This window comes from Nerophis lumbriciformis, linkage group LG18 (genome assembly GCF_033978685.3).
Source record: "Nerophis lumbriciformis linkage group LG18, RoL_Nlum_v2.1, whole genome shotgun sequence".
NCBI lineage: Eukaryota > Metazoa > Chordata > Actinopteri > Syngnathiformes > Syngnathidae > Nerophis > Nerophis lumbriciformis.
Genome location: NC_084565.2, coordinates 43956308 through 43978381, shown reverse-complemented (window position 1 = coordinate 43978381; position 22074 = coordinate 43956308). Strand labels below are relative to the sequence as shown.

General features: G+C 36.6%; 1 protein-coding gene across 1 annotated transcript in view; it reads left to right on the top strand.

The window, feature by feature from the left end:
* rsph4a (radial spoke head component 4A) overlaps window positions 1–22074 on the top strand; it is a 40890-nt gene that overhangs the window by 5423 nt on the left and 13393 nt on the right. Inside the window, exons 2-5 of the mRNA XM_061978437.2 lie at window positions 181–403; window positions 728–1015; window positions 10859–11308; window positions 14838–14979. Coding sequence (XP_061834421.1) covers window positions 181–403; window positions 728–1015; window positions 10859–11308; window positions 14838–14979 — 1103 coding nt within the window. The remainder of the gene's footprint in view (window positions 1–180; window positions 404–727; window positions 1016–10858; window positions 11309–14837; window positions 14980–22074) is intronic.

Below are 22074 nucleotides of genomic sequence, written 5' to 3'. Positions count from 1 at the left end.
CTCCCGCCGTCCTAGTCACTGCCGATGTGACACTTTACGCTTTGAGTCACTAGAGAAAAGCGCTATATAAATATAATTCACTTCACCTGCTAAAATGCTAACTGTAGCTGTCACATATTTGGCTGGATTGAAAAGTTTGCAAATAGAGGGGTCGCTCAACGGAGGTTACGCCGACCGCAGGTACGACCACCTGTCCCGGCTGATGATGCGTGTGATCGAAGAGCGTCCGCACGACGTGGTGGACGTGGTGGAGGACCTGAGCCACGACGTCAAGCTGCGACTCTACGAGGACACGCAGAGCAACCTGCAGGACCTCCAGCAGACCACCATGGCGGAGGAGCTGGCCGAGCAGCAGCGGGTCCTCTACGTCCGGGCCGAGGACGCCGAGCACGAATACGAACTGGTCGGTACCTGGCCAGACCGCCGCGCTCCCACTCCCACTCCCGCGTCCACCTTCCCTCAACTCTTCTCCTTTACTCTTCTCCTTCCCTCAACTCTTCTCCTTTACTCTTCTCCTTCCCTCAACTCTTCTCCTTTACTCTTCTCCTTCCCTCAACTCTTCTCCTTTACTCTTCTCCTTCCCTCAACTCTTCTCCTTTACTCTTCTCCTTCCCTCAACTCTTCTCCTTTACTCTTCTCCTTCCCTCAACTCTTCTCCTTTACTCTTCTCCTTCCCTCAACTCTTCTCCTTTACTCTTCTCCTTCCCTCAACTCTTCTCCTCCTCAGATGGAGACGGCTCTCCCCAACGTGAGCGAGATCGCCTACTTCCTGGAGCAGGCGGGGGTGGGCCTGGGCCGGGAGGAGATGCAGAGGGTCTTCCTGGCCCTCAAGCAGCTGGTGACCGCCAACCCCATGCAGCGCTGCCGGCTGTGGGGGAAGATCCTGGGCACGGAGAGGAGCTACATCATCGCCGAGGCCGAGTTCGAGGCGGAGGAGGAGGACGACGACGGAGACGAAGACGCCGCCGACGACGAGTCCAAGGAGACGGACCCCAAAGACAAAGGGGAGAGCGAGGTGAAGAACCGCAGAGTCCTGTGTCCCATGGTAGCGAGTAGGTCTGACTCTTGTTCTGAGCCGCGCTACTTTGGTGTCCAAACTTCAATTGTTAGCATTCAAATGTTAGCATGCTAGCTTTTTTTTTTTTTTTTGCTAATTTAGCAGATTTCCTTGACAGTTACTGTTAGCATTTTAGCATGATAAGCCAGCTACAAAATTTTGTTAATTTAGCAGGTATAAACCTCATCGTAAAATATTTTGTTACTTGACAAATGATACCTGTTAGCATGCTAATGCTCTTTTAATCTAACTGGATCTCAAAGTTAAAAAAGTTTTTCAAACTAACGCATGCTAACTTTAGCAGGCAAGGATGTTAAACACATTTTTCAGCTACACACCTCAGTGTAATATATTTTGGTACATGACACATGTTACTTTTAGCATTTTAGCATATTATTTAGCTTTAAGCTTTTTTGTGCTAATTTAGCAGGTTTCCTTGACAGTTACAGTTACCATTTTAGCATGATGACATATAAGCACGCTATGATTTTTAGTTAATTTAGCAGGTATAAACCTCAGCGTCAAATATTTTGTTACTTGACAAATGATACCTGTTAGCATGCTAATGCACTTTTAATCTAACTGGATCTCAAAGTTAAAAAAGTTTTTCAAACCATATTTTGGTACTTAACGCATGCTAACTTTAACAGGAAAGCACGTTAAACACATTTTTCAGCTACACACCTCAGAGTAATATATTTTGGTACATGACACATGTTACTTTTAGTATTTTAGCATATTATTTAGCTTTAAGCTTTTTTTGTGCTAATTTAGCAGATTTCCTTGACAGTTACAGTTAGCATTTTAGCATAATGACATATAAGCCAGCTACAAAATTTTGTTAATTTAGCAGGTATAAACCTCATCGTAAAATATTTTGTTACTTGACAAATGATACCTGTTAGCATGCTAATGCATTTTTAATCTAACTGGATCTCAAAGTTAAAAAATTTTTCTAACTTAGCGCATGCTAACTATAGCAGGCAAGCATGTTAAACACATTTTTCAGCTACACACCTCAGAGTAATATATTTTGGTACATGACACATGTTATTGTTAGTATTTTAGCATGCGAGATATTATTTAGCTTTAGCTTTTTTTGTACTAATTTAGCAGGTTTCTTTGACAGTTAGCATTTTAGCATGATGACATATAAGCATGCTATAATTTTTTAGTTAATTTAGCAGGTATGAACCTCATCGTCAAATATTTTGTTACTTGACAAATGATACCTGTTAGCATGCTAATGCACGTTTAATCTAACTGGATCTCAAAGTTAAAAAAGTTTTTCAAACTAGTTAATGCATGCTAACTTTAGCAGGCAAGCATGTTAAACACATTTTTCAGCTACACACCTCAGAGTAATATATTTTGGTACATGACACATGTTATTAGCATTTTAGCATGCTAGATATTGTTTAGCTTTAACTTTTTTTGTACTAATTTAGCAGGTTTCTTTGACAGTTAGCATTTTAGGATGATGACATATAAGCATTTTTTAGTTAATTTAGCAGGTATGAACCTCATCGTAAAATATTTTGTTACTTGACAAATGATACCTGTTAGCATGCTAATGCACTTTTAATCTAACTGGATCTCAAAGTTAAAAAAGTTTTTCAAACTAACGCATGCTAACTTTAGCAGGCAAGCATGTTAAACACATTTTTCAGCTACACATATATTTTGGTACATGACACATGTTATTGTTAGCATTTTAGCATGCGAGATATTATTTAGCTTTAGCTTTTTGTTGTTGTTGCTAATTTAGCAGATTTCCTTGACAGTTACTGTTAGCATTTTAGCATGATGACATATAAGCCAGCTACAACATTTTGTTAATTAAGCATCGTAAAATATTTTGTTACTTGACAAATGATACCTGTTAGCATGCTAATGCACTTTTAATCTAACTGGATCTCAACGTTAAAAAAGTTTTTCAAACCTAACGCATGCTAACTTTAGCAGGCAAGCATGTTAAACACATTTTTCAGCTACACACCTCAGAGTAATATATTTTGGTACATGACACATGTTACTTTTAGCATTTTAGCATATTATTTAGCTTTAAGCTTTTTTGTGCTAATTTAGCAGGTTTCCTTGACAGTTACAGTTAGCATTTTAGCATGATGACATATAAGCATGCTATGATTTTTAGTTAATTTTGCAGGTATAAACCTCAGCGTCAAATATTTTGTTACTTGACAAATGATACCTGTTAGCATGCTAATGTTTGAAAACTAGGTGTTTTATTATAATAATAATTTAATTTCTAAAGCACTTTTAATCAAACTGGATCTCAAAGTGCTACAAAGTTCAAAAGTTTTTCAAAATAATGTACGTATACACCTGTCACATTTTGGTACTTGATGCATGCTAACTTTAGCAGGCGAGCATGCTAAACACATTTTTTTAGGTACACACTCCAGAGTAATATATTTTGGTACTCACATGTTACAGTTAGCATTTTAGCATGATGACATATAATCATGCTATAATTTTTTAGTTAATTTAGCAGGTGTGAACCTCATCGTAAAATATTTTGTTACTTGACAAATGATACCCGTTAGCATGCTAATGCACTTTTAATTTAACTGGATCTCAAAGTTAAAAAAGTTTTTCAAACTAACGCATGCTAACTTTAGCAGGCAAGCATGTTAAACACATTTTTCAGCTACACATATATTTTGGTACATGACACATGTTATTGTTAGCATTTTAGCATGCGAGATATTATTTAGCTTTAGCTTTTTGTTGTTGTTGCTAATTTAGCAGATTTCCTTGACAGTTACTGTTAGCATTTTAGCATGATGACATATAAGCCAGCTACAACATTTTGTTAATTAAGCATCGTAAAATATTTTGTTACTTGACAAATGATACCTGTTAGCGTGCTAATGCACTTTTAATCTAACTGGATCTCAAAGTTAAAAAAGTTTTTCAAACTATACTTAACGCATGCTAACTTTAGCAGGCAAGGATGTTAAACACATTTTTCAGCTACACACCTCAGATTAGCATGCTAGATATTATTTAGCTTTAGCTTTTTTTGTGCTAATTTAGCAGATTTCCTTGACAGTTACAGTTAGCATTTTAGCATGATGACATATAAGCCAGCTACAACATTTTGTTAATTAAGCATCGTAAAATATTTTGTTACTTGACAAATGATACCTGTTAGCATGCTAATGCACTTTTAATCTAACTGGATCTCAACGTTAAAAAAGTTTTTCAAACCTAACGCATGCTAACTTTAGCAGGCAAGCATGTTAAACACATTTTTCAGCTACACACCTCAGAGTAATATATTTTGGTACATGACACATGTTATTGTTAGCATTTTAGCATATTATTTAGCTTTAAGCTTTTTTGTGCTAATTTAGCAGGTTTCCTTGACTGTTACAGTTAGCATTTTAGCATAATGACATATAAGCCAGCTACAAAATTTTGTTAATTTAGCAGGTATAAACCTCATCGTAAAATATTTTGTTACTTGACAAATGATACCCGTTAGCATGCTAATGCACTTTTAATCTAACTGGATCTCAAAGTTAAAAAAGTTTTTCTAACGCATGCTAACTTTAGCAGGCAAGGATGTTAAAACACATTTTTCAGCTACACACCTCAGAGTAATATATTTTGGTACATGACACATGTTATTGTTATTGCATGCGAGATATTATTTAGCTTTAGCTTTTTTTGTGCTAATTTAGCAGATTTCCTTGACAGTTACAGTTAGCATTTTAGCATGATGACATATAAGCATGCTATAATTTTTAGTTAATTTTGCAGATACCTGTTAGTATGCTAATGTTTGTATACTAGATGTTTTATTATAATAACAATAATTTAATTTCTGACGCACTTTTAATCAAATTAGATCTCAAAGTGCTACAAAGTTCAAAAGTTTTTCAAAATAATGTACGTATACACTTGTCACATTTTGGTACTTGATGCATGCTAACTTTAGCAGGCGAGCATGCTAAACATATTTTTTTGGTACACACTCCAGAGTAATATATTTTGGTACTCACATGTTACAGTTAGCATTTTAGCATGATGACATATAAGCATGCTATGATTTTTAGTTAATTTTGCAGGTATAAACCTCAGCGTCAAATATTTTGTTACTTGTCGAATGCTAATGCACGTTTAATCTAACTGGATCTCAAAGTTAAAAACGTTTTTCAAACCATATTTTGGTACTTAACGCATGCTAATTTTAGCAGGCAAGCATGTTAAACACATTTTTCAGCTACACATTTCAGAGTAATATATTTTGGTACATGACACATGTTATTGTTAGCATTTTAGCATGCTAGATATTATTTAGCTTTAGCTTTTTTTGTGCTAATTTAGCAGATTTCCTTGACAGTTACAGTTAGCATTTTAGCATGATGACATGTACGGTAAGCCAGCTAGAAAATGTTGTAAATTAAGCAGGTATAAACCTCATCGTAAAATATTTTGTTACTTGACAAATGATACCTGTTAGCATGCTAATGCACTTTTAATCTAACTGGATCTCAAAGTTAAAAAAGTTTTTCAAACTAACGCATGCTAACTTTAGCAGGCAAGGATGCTAAACACATTTTTCTGCTACACATATATTTTGGTACATGACACATGTTATTGTTAGCATTTTAGCATGCGAGATATTATTTAGCTTTAGCTTTTTTTGTGCTAATTTAGCAGATTTCCTTGACAGTTACTGTTAGCATTTTAGCATGATGACATATAAGCATGCTATAATTTTTTAGTTAATTTAGCAGGTATGAACCTCAGCGTCAAATATTTTGTTACTTGACAAATGATACCTGTTAGCATGCTAATGCACTTTTAATCTAACTGGATCTCAAAGTTTAAAAAGTTTTTCAAACTAACACATGCTAACTTTAGCAGGCAAGGATGTTAAACACATTTTTCAGCTACACATATATTTTGGTACATGACACATGTTATTGTTAGCATTTTAGCATGCGAGATATTATTTAGCTTTAGCTTTTTTTTTTTGTGCTAATTTAGCAGATTTCCTTGACAGCTACAGTTAGCATTTTAGCATAATGACATATAAGCCAGCTACAAAATTTTGTTAATTAAGCATCGTAAAATATTTTGTTACTTGACAAATGATACCTGTTAGCATGCTAATGCACTTTTAATCTAACTGGATCTCAACGTTAAAAAAGTTTTTCAAACCTAACGCATGCTACCTTTAGCAGGCAAGCATGTTAAACACATTTTTCAGCTACACACCTCAGAGTAATATATTTTGGTACATGACACATGTTATTGTTAGCATTTTAGCATATTATTTAGCTTTAAGCTTTTTTGTGCTAATTTAGCAGCTTTCCTTGACAGTTACAGTTAGCATTTTAGCATAATGACATATAAGCCAGCTACAAAATTTTGTTAATTAAGCATCGTAAAATATTTTGTTACTTGACAAATGATACCTGTTAGCATGCTAATGCACTTTTAATCTAACTGGATCTCAACGTTAAAAAAGTTTTTCAAACCTAACGCATGCTAGCTTTAGCAGGCAAGCATGTTAAACACATTTTTCAGCTACACACCTCAGAGTAATATATTTTGGTACATGACACATGTTATTGTTAGCATTTTAGCATATTATTTAGCTTTAAGCTTTTTTGTGCTAATTTAGCAGGTTTCCTTGACAGTTACTGTTAGCATTTTAGCATGATGACATATAAACCAGCTACAAAATTTTGTTAATTAAGCATCGTAAAATATTTTGTTACTTGACAAATGATACCTGTTAGCATGCTAATGCACTTTTAATCTAACTGGATCTCAAAGTTAAAAAAGTTTTTCAAACCATATTTTGGTACTTAACGCATGCTAACTTTAGCAGGCAAGCATGTTAAACACATTTTTCAGCTACACACCTCAGAGTAATATATTTTGGTACATGACACATGTTACTTTTAGCATTTTAGCATATTATTTAGCTTTAAGCTTTTTTTTGTGCTAATTTAGCAGATTTCCTTGACAGTTACTGTTAGCATTTTAGCATGATAAGCCAGCTACAAAATTTTGTTAATTTAGCAGGTATAAACCTCATCGTAAAATATTTTGTTACTTGACAAATGATACCTGTTAGCATGCTAATGCATTTTTAATCTAACTGGATCTCAAAGTTAAAAAAAATTTCTAACTTTGCGCATGCTAACTATAGCAGGCAAGCATGTTAAACACATTTTTCAGCTACACATATTTTGGTACATGACACATGTTATTGTTAGCATTTTAGCATGCGAGATATTATTTAGCTTTAGCTTTTTTTTTTTTGCTAATTTAGCAGATTTCCTTGACAGTTACAGTTAGCATTTTAGCATAATGACATAAGCCAGCTACAAAATTTTGTTAATTAAGCATCGTAAAATATTTTGTTACTTGACAAATGATACCTGTTAGCATGCTAATGCACTTTTAATCTAACTGGATCTCAACGTTAAAAAAGTTTTTCAAACCTAACGCATGCTAACTTTAGCAGGCAAGCATGTTAAACACATTTTTCAGCTACACACCTCAGAGTAATATATTTTGGTACATGACACATGTTATTGTTAGCATTTTAGCATATTATTTAGCTTTAAGCTTTTTTGTGCTAATTTAGCAGGTTTCCTTGACAGTTACAGTTAGCATTTTAGCATAATGACATATAAGCCAGCTACAAAATGTTGTTAATTAAGCATCGTAAAATATTTTGTTACTTGACAAATGATACCCGTTAACATGCTAATGCACTTTTAATCTAACTGGATCTCAAAGTTAAAAAAGTTTTTCAAACTAACGCATGCTAACTTTAGCAGGCAAGCATGTTAAACACATTTTTCAGCTACACATATATTTTGGTACATGACACATGTTATTGTTAGCATTTTAGCATGCTAGATATTATTTAGCTTTAGCTTTTTTTGTGCTAATTTAGCAGATTTCCTTGACAGTTACTGTTAGCATTTTAGCATAATGACATATAAGCCAGCTACAACATTTTGTTAATTAAGCAGGTGTAAACCTCATCGTAAAATATTTTGTTACTTGACAAATGATACCTGTTAGCATGCTAATGCACTTTTAATCTAACTGGATCTCAAAGTTAAAAAAGTTTTTCAAACCATATTTTGGTACGTAACGCATTGTCAAACACATTTTTCAGCTACACACCTCAGAGTAATATATTTTGGTACATGACACATGCTATTGTTAGCATTTTAGCATGCCAGATATTATTTAGCTTTAGCTTTTTTTGTGCTAATTTAGCAGATTTCCTTGACAGTTACTGTTAGCATTTTAGCATAATGACATATAAGCCAGCTACAACATTTTGTTAATTAAGCAGGTGTAAACCTCATCGTAAAATATTTTGTTACTTGACAAATGATACCTGTTAGCATGCTAATGCACTTTTAATCTAACTGGATCTCAAAGTTAAAAAAATTTTTCAAACCATATTTTGGTACTTAACGCATGCTAATTTTAGCAGGCAAGCATGTTAAACACCTTTTTCAGCTACACACCTCAGAGTAATATATTTTGGTACATGACACATGTTATTGTTAGCATTTTAGCATGCTAGATATTATTTAGCTTTAGCTTTTTTTGTGCTAATTTAGCAGGTTTCCTTGACAGTTACAGTTAGCATTTTAGCATGATGACATATAAGCATGCTATAATTTTTAGTTAATTTTGCAGATACCTGTTAGCGTGCTAATGTTTGTATACTAGATGTTTTATTATAATAACAATAATTTAATTTGTAAAGCACTTTTAATCAAACTGGATCTCAAAGTGCTACAAAGTTCAAAAGTTTTTCAAAATAATGTACGTATACACCTGTCACATTTTGGTACTTGATGCATGCTAACTTTAGCAGGCGAGCATGCTAAACACATTTTTAGGTACACACTCCAGAGTAATATATTTTGGTACTCACATGTTACAGTTAGCATTTTAGCATGATGACATATAAGCATGCTATAATTCTTTAGTTAATTTAGCAGGTATGAACCTCAGCGTCAAATATTTTGTTACTTGACAAATGATACCTGTTAGCATGCTAATGCACTTTTAATCTAACTGGATCTCAAAGTTAAAAAAGTTTTTCAAACCATATTTTGGTACTTAACGCATGCTAACTTTAGCAGGCAAGGATGTTAAACACATTTTTCAGCTACACACCTCAGAGTAATATATTTTGGTGCATGACACATGTTATTGTTAGCATTTTAGCATGCTAGATATTATTTAGCTTTAGCTTTTTTTGTGCTAATTTAGCAGGTTTCCTTGACAGTTACAGTTAGCATTTTAGCATGATGACAAATAAAACAATAACATTGCGTCAAATATTTTGTTACTTGACAAATGATACCTGTTAGCGTGCTAATGCACTTTTAATCTAACTGGATCTCAAAGTTAAAAAAGTTTTTCAAACTAATGTACGTATACACATTTTGGTACTTGATGCATGCTAACATTAGCAGGTGAGCATGTTAAAACATTTTTTAAGGTACACACTCCAGAGTAATATATTTTGGTACATGACACATGTTACTGTTAGCATTTTAGATTGTTTCGCTGATACCTGTTATTAGCATGCTAACGTTAATATAGAAAGCTTTTTTTTGTGCTAATTTTGTAAGTATACACTTCAGTCATATTTTTCAGCTCCACACCTCAGTAATATATTTTGGTACTTACATGCTAGATATTATTTAGCTAATTTAACAGGTATACACCTCAGTGTCAATTATTTTGTTACTTGACAAATAATACCTGTTAGCATGCAAATGTTAGTAAAGTAGGGGTTTTTTTTGGCAAATTTTGTAGGAATTGTTGCGTTTTGGACCAGTTGTTCCTCCCAGGGAATTCAAGTCACAATTCGCTCCCAAGCTCTTTACGACACTTAAAGCTGAGTTGAAAAACCACCAGAGACAGAATAGGTATTTTGTTGTATATTTTCAAAGCTTTGCCAATATACATTTTGAGACCAGTCTAACCCTAGAACATTCTATTGCACCTCCCAAAATGGTCTGTCTTCCCAACGCCAAAAACCCCTCTTTCCTTCCCCCTCCCTAGCCATAACACAAGCACAACGTCTCCCTAGCCATAATACATTCCAAAGAACTCAAGGTTAACACACACAGTATACTTGCTGACAGAGCATCAAGAGAAGAAATGGAAAACACGAGCTGTTTTCAAATATGACAAAGAAATGGAAGAAGTACAACTTAAATTCGGATATATGTAAATATCTGCCTCCGACAGTATACATCTCAGTCATGTTTTGACGTTAGCAAGCTAGCATTTTAAACACTTTTCATGTACACACCTCAGAGTAATATATTTTAGTGCTTGACACATGTTACAGATAGCATTTTAGCATGCATTCTTTTAGCTAATTTAGCAGGTTTACACCTCAGTGTCATATTTTACTGTACTGTATTTCCGTAAGCATTATATTGTTAGCATGATAGCATTGTACTGTTAGCATGCTAGCTTTTTTTTTTAGCTCATTTTGCTTATATTTTTTGTTACTTGACGCTATATGGCTAGCGTGCTAACTGTTAGCATATCAGTTCGGTTTTGGCTCTTCAGCATTCACACAAAATTTCTACCAAAATTGCATTTTCTAGTTCTTTGAAAACAAACGATATATTGTACTGGCCTGTAAGGTGTAAACTACCAAAATGTGGCCCTCAGTAGAAAATGTGTGGGCACTTTTTTTTTTGTTTAGAAGAGGTATGTCAGTGGGTGTTGTTGACCTGATGTCCTCCACAGTTGGATCCACTTCCTCAGTCCACCTACAAGCCCCCGCCGGTGGTTCCCAAGGAGTCCAAAGGAACGGGCGCTAACAAGTTTGTGTACTACGTGTGCAACGAGGCCGGCCTGCCTTGGACCAAACTGCCGTCCGTCACTCCCGCTCAGATCACCATCGCCCGGCAAATACGCAAATTCTTCACGGGGAGGCTGGACAACCCCATCGTGAGCTACCCGCCCTTCCCCGGGGACGAATCCAACTACCTGAGAGCGCAGATCGCCCGCATCTCCGCCGGCACTCAGATCAGCCCGCAGGGTTTCTACCAGGCCATCGAGGAGGAAGGCGCCGAGGAGGAAGGAGGCGACGAGGACGGGATTGAAGAGAACCCGGAATTTGAGGGCGTTCCAGTCGGCGAGTTGGTGGAGTCTTTGTCCTCCTGGGTGCATCATACTCAGCACATACTGCAACAGGTCTGTCCCGTCACTTCTAAACCTTTCAATGGATTAGGAACTAGGGATGTGTCAGGTTCAAACACTGATGACATCTATTAAACAAGAAGCAAGGAGTTAAACAGAGACAGGATTCAATTTAGCTCAATTGAGGAGAAATGCGTAGACACTGTACCCTTGTACAGTGTCGTCCCACGCTCTGACGAAAGATTGTAAACCTCTTTTATTTGGACTTTCCCTGATTACATGGCAACAGCTGTTTCTAAGGGAGGGGGGTCGTAAACAGCCATCGCCTTTGGTTACCAAACAGTTCAAAGAAAAGGTCGTAAAACACTTCAAAGAAAAGGTGCCTGGAGGGAGGTCACCGCTTTGTAGATTCCGGGTCAAGACAAAATCTTCCTGTGGATTACAATACATCAAAGAAACCGACACCCTCATGTCGCTCCCCATCCTACACGGTGGAGTTTCACAAGCCTTTTGCTTGGTAGGATCAAAGACAGCTTTTGTCCTCTCGCCGGGAACTCATTGACACACAAAGTTTTGGGATAACTTAGATACAATTTTTGTGACAGGATGTCTGATCACCATTTGATTTTTAGGCCTCAGAGCCCAACCTATTTCGAGACCCCAACCGATACTGAGACTAAAGATTATACAATTAAATGTTTTATTGCAAATAACTAAAGTAAACATAACTAGATAATTCCGCCACATACATTTGATGGGCCTGCTATCTGTGCTGTGAACCCCTGGCCCGGGCTTGATTAAAGCTAACAGCTAGCGTAAAACGTCAGAATGCTAACGTTAGCTTGTTATAATCGGAACCGTCGGTATACTTGGAAGACGGGGACAGGTCTCAAAACCCATGAAATTTGGGTTAAAATGATGTAGGATGCTAGCATAAAATGTTAGCATGCTAATTTTAGCATGATAACAAAAGACAAATTTGCATACCTTTCAAGATGGCGCCAAGTATCAAAATCCTTTATTTTTAGGTTTATACGGATGAAATGAGCAACACTGTTAGCATAAACTCTGATTGCGCTAACATTAGCGTGATAACAAAGGAAACGTTAGCATACTGCTAAGATGGCACCAAGTACCAGAAGCCATTATGTTTAGGGTAAAAGTAATCAAATTAGCTGAAATAATAGCATAAAATGACATACTAATGTTAGCATGATTACATAGTGGAAGTTACCATACCTCTAAGATGGAGCCAAATATAGAAAGCCATGATTTTTTTTGTACAAATAAAATTAGCAACAAATGTTAGCATGCTAACATAGGAAAAGTTAGCATACTGCTAAGGTGGCGCCAAGTACAAAAAATCATGATGTTTCGGGTAAAAGTGATCAAATTAGCTGAAATTATAGCGTAAAATTTTTACATACTGATGTTAGCATGATTACATAGTGGAAGTTACCATACCTCTAAGATGGCGCCAAATATAGAAAGCCATGATTTTTAGGTTTGTACAAATAAAATTAGCAAAAAATGTTAGCATGCTAACATAGGAAAAGTTAGCATACTACTAAGGTGGCGCCAAGTACAAAAAATCATTGTTTAGGGTAGAAGTAATCAAATTAGCATGAAATTATAGCGTAACATTTTTACATACTAATGTTAGCATGATTACATAGTGGAAGTTACCATACCTCCAAGATGGCGCCAAATATAGAAAGCCATGATTTTTAGGTTTGTACAAATAAAATTAGCAAAAATGTTAGCATGCTAACATAGGAAAAGTTAGCATACTACTAAGGTGGCGCCAAGTACAAAAAAATCATTGTTTAGGGTAGAAGTAATCAAATTAGCATGAAATTATAGCGTAACATTTTTACATGCTAATGTTAGCATGATTACATAGTGGAAGTTACCATACCTCTAAGATGGCGCCAAATATAGAAAGCCATGATTTTTAGGTTTGTACAAATAAAATTTGCAAAAAATGTTAGCATGCTAACATAGGAAAAGTTAGCATACTGCTAAGGTGGTGCCAAGTATAAAAAATCATGATGTTTCGGGTAGAAGTGATCAAATTAGCTGAAATTATAGCGTAAAATTTTTACATACTGATGTTAGCATGATTACATAGTGGAAGTTACCATACCTCTAAGATGGTGCCATGTATCGAAAGCCATGATTTTTAGGTTTGTACAAATACAATTAGCAAAAAATGTTAGCATGCTAACATAGGAAAAGTTAGCATACTGCTAAGGTGGCGCCAAGTACAAAAAATCATGATGTATAGGGTAGAAGTAATCAAATTAGCTGAAATTATAGCGTAATATTTTTACATGCTAATGTTAGCATGATTACATAGTGGAAGTTACCATACCTCTAAGATGGCGCCAAATATAGAAAGCCATGATTTTTAGGTTTGTACAAATAAAATTTGCAAAAAATGTTAGCATGCTAACATAGGAAAAGTTAGCATACTGCTAAGGTGGCGCCAAGTACAAAAAATCATTGTTTAGGGTAGAAGTAATCAAATTAGCTGAAATTATAGCGTAAAACTTTTCCATACTGATGTTAGCATGATACCATAGTGTAAGTTACCATACCTCTAAGATGGTGCCATATATTGAAAGCCATGATTTGTAGGTTTCTACAAATAAAATTAGCAAAAAATGTTAGCATGCTAACATAGGAAAAGTTAGCATACTGCTAAGGTGGCGCCAAGTACAAAAAATCATGATGTATAGGGTAGAAGTAATCAAATTAGCTGAAATTATAGCGTAAAATTTTTTACATGCTAATGTTAGCATGATTACATAGTGGAAGTTACCATACCTCTAAGATGGCGCCAAATATAGAAAGCCATGATTTGTAGGTTTATACAAATAAAATTAGCAAAAATGCTAGCATAAAATTTTAGCATGCTAACATAGGAAAAGTTAGCATACTTGTAAGATGGCGCCAAGTAACAAAATCCATGATTTTTAGGTTTATACGCATGAAATCAGCAAAAAATGTTTGTATAAAATATGACTATGCTAACATTAGCATGATAACAAAGGAAACGTTAGCATACTGCTAAGATGGCGCCAAGCACCAAAAGCCATGATGTTTAAAATGAGCTAAAATTATAGCATAAAACATTAGCATCATAATATTAACCTAAGATGGCGCCAAGTATCAAAATCCTTTATTTTTAGGTTTATATGACTATCATTTGCAAAAGTGCTAGCATGCTAACATAGAAAAAGTTAGCATACTTGTAAGATAAAATCCATGATAAACTTACAAAATCAGTTAAAGAGCGAGGATAAAACTCAGCACTTTAATCAAATGTACTACTTTTTACATAAGAAAAGTGTATAAAGCTGGAATGTGTTAGCATTGTTGTTAGTCAGGTTAAATGTTGTGTTATAGAATGCTACAAAGTGTAGTATTTTTTTACTACATAGATACTGTATTAGTAGTGTATAGTCTGTGCTGTGTACTGTATTAGTAGTGTATAGTTTGTATTGTAGTGCCCTGTGTTGTGTTACAATAAAGATGTATTCTATTCTGTGGTACTGACGCAGGTGTCTTGTGTCATCAGGGCCGCTGCACTTGGGTGAACCTGGCGGTGAAAAACGAAGACGAGTCCAACGAGGACGACGGCGACGAGATAGAAGAGGATCCCGACGAGCCCGAGCCGGAGGTGGGGCCCCCTCTGCTCACGCCCCTCTCGCAGGACGCAGGTCAGCCTGTCATCCACACCAGCCTTTCTTTCAGACTGTCATCCACAACAGCCTGTCTTTCAGACTGTCGTCCACAACAGCCTTTCTTTCAGACTGTCATCCACACCAGCATTTCTTTCAGACTGTCATCCACACCAGCCTGTCTTTCAGCCTGTCATCCACACCAGCCTTTCTTTCAGCCTGTCATCCACACCAGCCTTTCTTTCAGCCTGTCATCCACACCAGCCTTTCTTTTAGCATGTCATCCACGCCAGACTTTTTTTCAGCCTGTCATCCACACCAGCCTTTCTTTCACCCTGTCATCCACACCAGCCTTTCTTTCAGCCTGTCATCCACACCAGCCTTTCTTTCAGCCTGTCATCCACACCAGCCTTTTCTTTCAGCCTGTCATCCACACCAGCCTTTCTTTCAGACTGTCATCCACACCAGCCTGTCTTTCAGCCTGTCATCCACACCAGCCTTTCTTTCAGCCTGTCATCCACACCAGCCTTTCTTTCAGCTTGTCATCCACACCAGCCTTTCTTTCAGCCTGTCATCCACACCAGCCTTTCTTTCAGCCTGTCATCCACACCAGCCCTTCTTTCAGCCTGTCATCCACACCAGCCTTTCTTTCAGACTGTCATCCACACCAGCCTTTCTTTCAGCCTGTCATCCACGCCAGCCTTTCTTTCAGCCTGTCATCCACACCAGCCTGTCTTTCAGCCTGTCATCCACACCAGCCTTTTCTTTCAGCCTGTCATCCACACCAGACTTTCTTTCAGCCTGTCATCCACACCAGACTTTCTTTCAGACTGTCATCCACACCAGCCTTTTCTTTCAGCCTGTCATCCACACCAGCCTTTCTTTCAGCCTGTCATCCACACCAGACTTTATTTCAGCCTGTCATCCACACCAGCCTTTCTTTCAGCCTGTCATCCACACCAGCCTTTCTTTCAGCCTGTCATCCACACCAGCCTTTCTTTCAGACTGTCATCCACGCCAGCTTTTCTTTCAGCCTGTCATCCACACCAGCCTTTTTTTCAGCCTGTCATCCACACCAGCCTGTCTTTCAGCCTGTCATCCACACCAGCCTTTTTTTCAGACTGTCATCCACACCAGCCTTTCTTTCAGCCTGTCATCCACACCAGACTTTCTTTCAGCCTGTCATCCACACCAGACTTTATTTCAGCCTGTCATCCACACCAGACTTTCTTTCAGCCTGTCATCCACACCAGCCTTTCTTTCAGCCTGTCATCCACACCAGCCTTTCTTTCAGCCTGTCATCCACACCAGCCTTTCTTTCAGCCTGTCATCCACACCAGCCTTTTTTTCAGCCTGTCATCCACACCAGCCTTTCTTTCAGCCTGTCATCCACACCAGCCTTTCTTTCAGCCTGTCATCCACACCAGCCTTTCTTTCAGCCTGTCATCCACACCAGCCTTTCTTTCAGACTGTCATCCACAACAGCCTGTCTTTCAGACTGTCATCCACACCAGCCTGTCATCCACACCAGCCTTTTATTTCAGCCTGTCATCCACACCAGACTTTCTTTCAGCCTGTCATCCACACCAGCCTGTCTTTCAGCCTGTCATCCACACCAGCCTTTCTTTCAGCCTGTCATCCACACCAGCCTTTCTTTCAGCCTGTCATCCACACCAGCCTTTCTTTCAGACTGTCATACACACCAGCCTTTCTTTCAGCCTGTCATCCACACCAGCATTTCTTACAGCCTGTCATCCACACCAGCCTTTCTTTCAGCCTGTCATCCACACCAGACTTTCTTTCAGCCTGTCATCCACGCCAGCTTTTCTTTCAGCCTGTCATCCACACCAGCCTTTCTTTCAGTCTGACATCCACACCAGCCTTTCTTTCAGCCTGTCATCCACATCAGCCTTTCTTTCAGCCTGTCATCCATACCAGCCTTTCTTTCAGCCTGTCATCCACACCAGCCTTTCTTTCAGCCTGTCATCCACACCAGCCTTTCTTTCAGCCTGTCATCCACACCAGACTTTCTTTCAGCCTGTCATCCACACCAGCCTTTCTTTTAGTATGTCATCCACGCCAGCCTTTCTTTCAGCCTGTCATGGGATATTTTTCCCATTCAAAATGAATTATCCATTTTTCAAACTTCCACCATTTCCACATTTTTCAACCGATTCCAACCATTCTACCTTCAACACATTCCACTCATCTTGCTCATTCAAACTATAATTTTTCCAAGTCCCCAAAAATTCCAGGAATTCCCATAATTCCCGTTTTTTAAAATCCTTTTTTCACCCTTTTTTCTGTCGACTACTTCCACATTTTTCAAGCCACTTCAAGCGTTCCACCGTCAAAACATTCCTCTTAATCAGGACAAAAAAAACAAAGTTGTTTTTTGAATGGAAAAATTCCCGGTTTTCTTGAAATTCCAGGAATTCCATAATACCATTTCTCAATTAAAAATGTTACTACTTCGACATTTTTCAACCAATTTGAAAAATTCCAACACCAACCATTTCAACTCATTCACAACATTCAAGTCTTATAGCATTTTTGAAAAAATTCCCGCTTTTCCTGAATTCCCAAATTTCCATGAAAATTCCATTGAAAAGAACGGGACATTTTTCAAAGTTCCACAATTCCCACATTTTTCATCTGATTCAAACCGTTCCAACTTCAAAATATTCCGCCTGTTCAGGAATTCTGTGCTCTACTTCAACAATTTAAAAAAAAAATCCCGGATTTCCAAGAATTCCTAGTTTTTAGGGATATTTTCCCCATTCAAAATGAATTGGCCATTTTTTAAACTTCCACCATTTCCACATTTTTCAACCGATTCCAGCCATTCCACCTTCAACACATTCCACTCATCTTTCTCATTCAAACTATCATTTTTCCAAGTCCCCAAAAATTCCAGGAATTCCCATAATTCCCGTTTTTTAAAACCCTTTTTTCACCCTTTTTTCTGTCGACTACTCCTTCCACATTTTTCAAGCCACTTCAAGCGTTCCACCGTCAAAACATTCCTCTTAATCAGGACAAAAAAACAAAGTTGTTTTTTGAATGGAAAAATTCCCGGTTTTCCCGAAATTCCAGGAATTCCATAATACCATTTCTCAATTAAAAATGTTACCACTTCAACATTTTTCAACCAATTTGAAAAATTCCAACACCAACCATTTCAACTCATTCACAAAATTCAAGTCTTATAGCATTTTTGAAAAAAATTCCCGCTTTTCCTGAATTCCCAAATTTCCATGAAATTTCAATGGGGCATTTTTCAAAGTTACACAATTCCCACATTTTTCATCTGATTCAAACCGCTCCAACTTCAAAATATTCAGCCCGTTCAGGAATTCTGTGCTCTACTTCAACAATTAAAAAAAAAAAAACATCCCGGATTTCCAAGAATTCCTAGTTTTTAGGGATATTTTCCCCATTCAAAATGAATTGGCCATTTTTTTAAACTTCCACCATTTCCACATTTTTCAACCGATTCTAACCATTCCACCTTCAACACATTCCACTCATCTTGTTCATTCAAACTATAATTTTTCCAAGTCCCAAAAAATTCCAGGAATTCCCATAATTCCCGTTTTTTTAAAACCTTTTTTTCACCCTTTTTTCTGCCGACTACTCCTTCCACATTTTTCAAGCCACTTCAAGCGTTCCACCGTCAAAACATTCCTCTTAATCAGGACAAAAAAAACAAAGTTGTTTTTTGGATGGAAAAATTCCCGGTTTTCCCGAAATTTCAGTAATTCCATAATACCATTTCTCAATTAAAAATGTTACTACTTCGACATTTTTCAACCAATTTGAAAAATTCCAACACCAACCATTTCAACTCATTCATAACATTCAAGTCTTATAGCATTTTTTTTTTAAATTCTCGCTTTTCCTGAATTCCCAAATTTCCATGAAAATTCCATTGAAAAGAATGGGACATTTTTCAAAGATCCACAATTCCCACATTTTTCATCTGATTCAAACCGTTCCAACTTCAAAATATTCAGCCTGTTCAGGAATTCTGTGCTCTACTTCAACAATTTAAAAAAAAAATCCCGGATTTCCAAGAATTCCTAGTTTTTAGGGATATTTTCCCCATTCAGAATGAATTGGCCATTTTTTAAACTTCCACCATTTCCACATTTTTCAACCGGTTCCAGCCATTCTACCTTCAACACATTCCACTCATCTTGCTCATTCAAACTATCATTTTTCCAAGTCCCCAAAAATTCCAGGAATTCCCATAATTCCCGTTTTTTTAAACCCTTTTTTCACCCTTTTTTCTGCCGACTACTCCTTCCACATTTTTCAACCCACTTCAAGCGTTCCACCGTCAAAACATTCCTCTTAATCAGGACAAAAAAAACAAAGTTGTTTTTTGGATGGAAAAATTCCCGGTTTTCCCGAAATTTCAGGAATTCCATAATACCATTTCTCAATTAAAAATGTTACTACTTCGACATTTTTCAACCAATTTGAAAAATTCCAACACCAACCATTTCAACTCATTCACAAAATTCAAGTCTTATAGCATTTTTGAAAAAATTCCCGCTTTTCCTGAATTCCCAAATTTCCATGAAATTTCCATTGAAAAGAATGGGACATTTTTCAAAGTTCCACAATTCCCACATTTTTCATCTGATTCAAACCGTTCCAACTTCAAAATATTCAGCCTGTTCAGGAATTCTGTGCTCTACTTCAACAATTTAAAAAAAAAAAATCTCGGATTTCCAAGAATTCCTAGTTTTTAGGGATATTTTCCCCATTCAAAATGAATTGGCCATTTTTTAAACTTCCACCATTTCCACATTTTTCAACCGATTCCAACCATTCCACCTTCAACATATTTCACTCATCTTGCTCATTCAAACTATCATTTTTCCAAGTCCCAAAAAATTCCAGGAATTCCCATAATTCCCGTTTTTTTAAAACCCTTTTTTCACCCTTTTTTCTGTCGACTACTCCTTCCACATTTTTCAAGCCACTTCAAGCGTTCCACCGTCAAAACATTCCTCTTAATCAGGACAAAAAAACAAAGTTGTTTTTTGAATGGAAAAATTCCCGGTTTTCCCGAAATTCCAGGAATTCCATAATACCATTTCTCAATTAAAAATGTTACCACTTCAACATTTTTCAACCAATTTGAAAAATTCCAACACCAACCATTTCAACTCATTCACAAAATTCAAGTCTTATAGCATTTTTGAAAAAAATTCCCGCTTTTCCTGAATTCCCAAATTTCCATGAAATTTCAATGGGGCATTTTTCAAAGTTACACAATTCCCACATTTTTCATCTGATTCAAACCGCTCCAACTTCAAAATATTCAGCCCGTTCAGGAATTCTGTGCTCTACTTCAACAATTAAAAAAAAAAAAACATCCCGGATTTCCAAGAATTCCTAGTTTTTAGGGATATTTTCCCCATTCAAAATGAATTGGCCATTTTTTTAAACTTCCACCATTTCCACATTTTTCAACCGATTCCAACCATTCCACCTTCAACACATTCCACTCATCTTTCTCATTCAAACTATCATTTTTCCAAGTCCCAAAAAATTCCAGGAATTCCCATAATTCCCGTTTTTTTAAACCCTTTTTTCACCCTTTTTTCTGTCGACTACTCCTTCCACATTTTTCAACCCACTTCAAGCGTTCCACCGTCAAAACATTCCTCTTAATCAGGACAAAAAAAACTAAGTTGTTTTTTGAATGGAAAAATTCCCGGTTTTCCCGAAATTCCAGGAATTCCATAATACCATTTCTCAATTAAAAATGTTACTACTTCAACATTTTTCAACCAATTTGAAAAATTCCAACACCAACCATTTCAACTCATTCACAAAATTCAAGTCTTATAGCATTTTTTTTTTTAAATTCCCGCTTTTCCTGAATTCCCAAATTTCCATGAAATTTCAATGGGGCATTTTTCAAAGTTCCACAATTCCCACATTTTTCATCTGATTCAAACCGCTCCAACTTCAAAATATTCAGCCCGTTCAGGAATTCTGTGCTTTACTTCAACAATTAAAAAAAAATCCCGGATTTCCAAGAATTCCTAGTTTTTAGGGATATTTTCCCCATTCAAAATGAATTGGCCATTTTTATAAACTTCCACCATTTCCACATTTTTCAACCGATTCCAACCATTCCACCTTCAACATATTCCACTCATCTTGCTCATTCAAACTATAATTTTTCCAAGTCCCAAAAAATTCCAGGAATTCCCATAATTACCGTTTTTTTAAACCCTTTTTTCTGCCGACTACTCCTTCCACATTTTTCAACCCACTTCAAGAGTTCCACCGTCAAAACATTCCTCTTAATCAGGATAAAAAAAACAAAGTTGTTTTTTGGATGGAAAAATTCCCGGTTTTCCCGAAATTTCAGTAATTCTATAATACCATTTCTCAATTAAAAATGTTACCACTTCAACATTTCTCGACCGATTTGAAAAATTCCAACAGCAACCATTTCAACTCATTCACAACATTCAAGTCTTATAGCATTTTCGAAAAAATTCCCGCTTTTCCTGAATTCCCAAAATTCCATGAAAATTCCATTGAAAAGAACGGGACATTTTTCAAAGTTCCACAATTCCCACATTTTTCATCCGTCTCAAACCGTTCCAACTTCAAAATATTCCGCCTGTTCAGGAATTCTGTGCTCTACTTCAACAATTAAAAAAAAACATCCCGGATTTCCAAGAATTCCTAGTTTTTAGGGATATTTTCCCCATTCAAAATGAATTGGCCATTTTTTAAACTTCCACCATTTCCACATTTTTCAACCGATTCCAGCCATTCCACCTTCAACACATTCCACTCATTTTGCTCATTCAAACTATCATTTTTCCAAGTCCCAAAAAATTCCAGGAATTCCCATAATTCCCGTTTTTTTAAACCCTTTTTTCTGTCGACTACTCCTTCCACATTTTTCAAGCCACTTCAAGCGTTCCACCGTCAAAACATTCCTCTTCATCAGGACAAAAAAAACAAAGTTGTTTTTTGAATGGAAAAATTCCCGGTTTTCCCGAAATTCCAGGAATTCCATAATACCATTTCTCAATTAAAAATGTTACTACTTCAACATTTTTCAACCAATTTGAAAAATTCCAACACCAACCA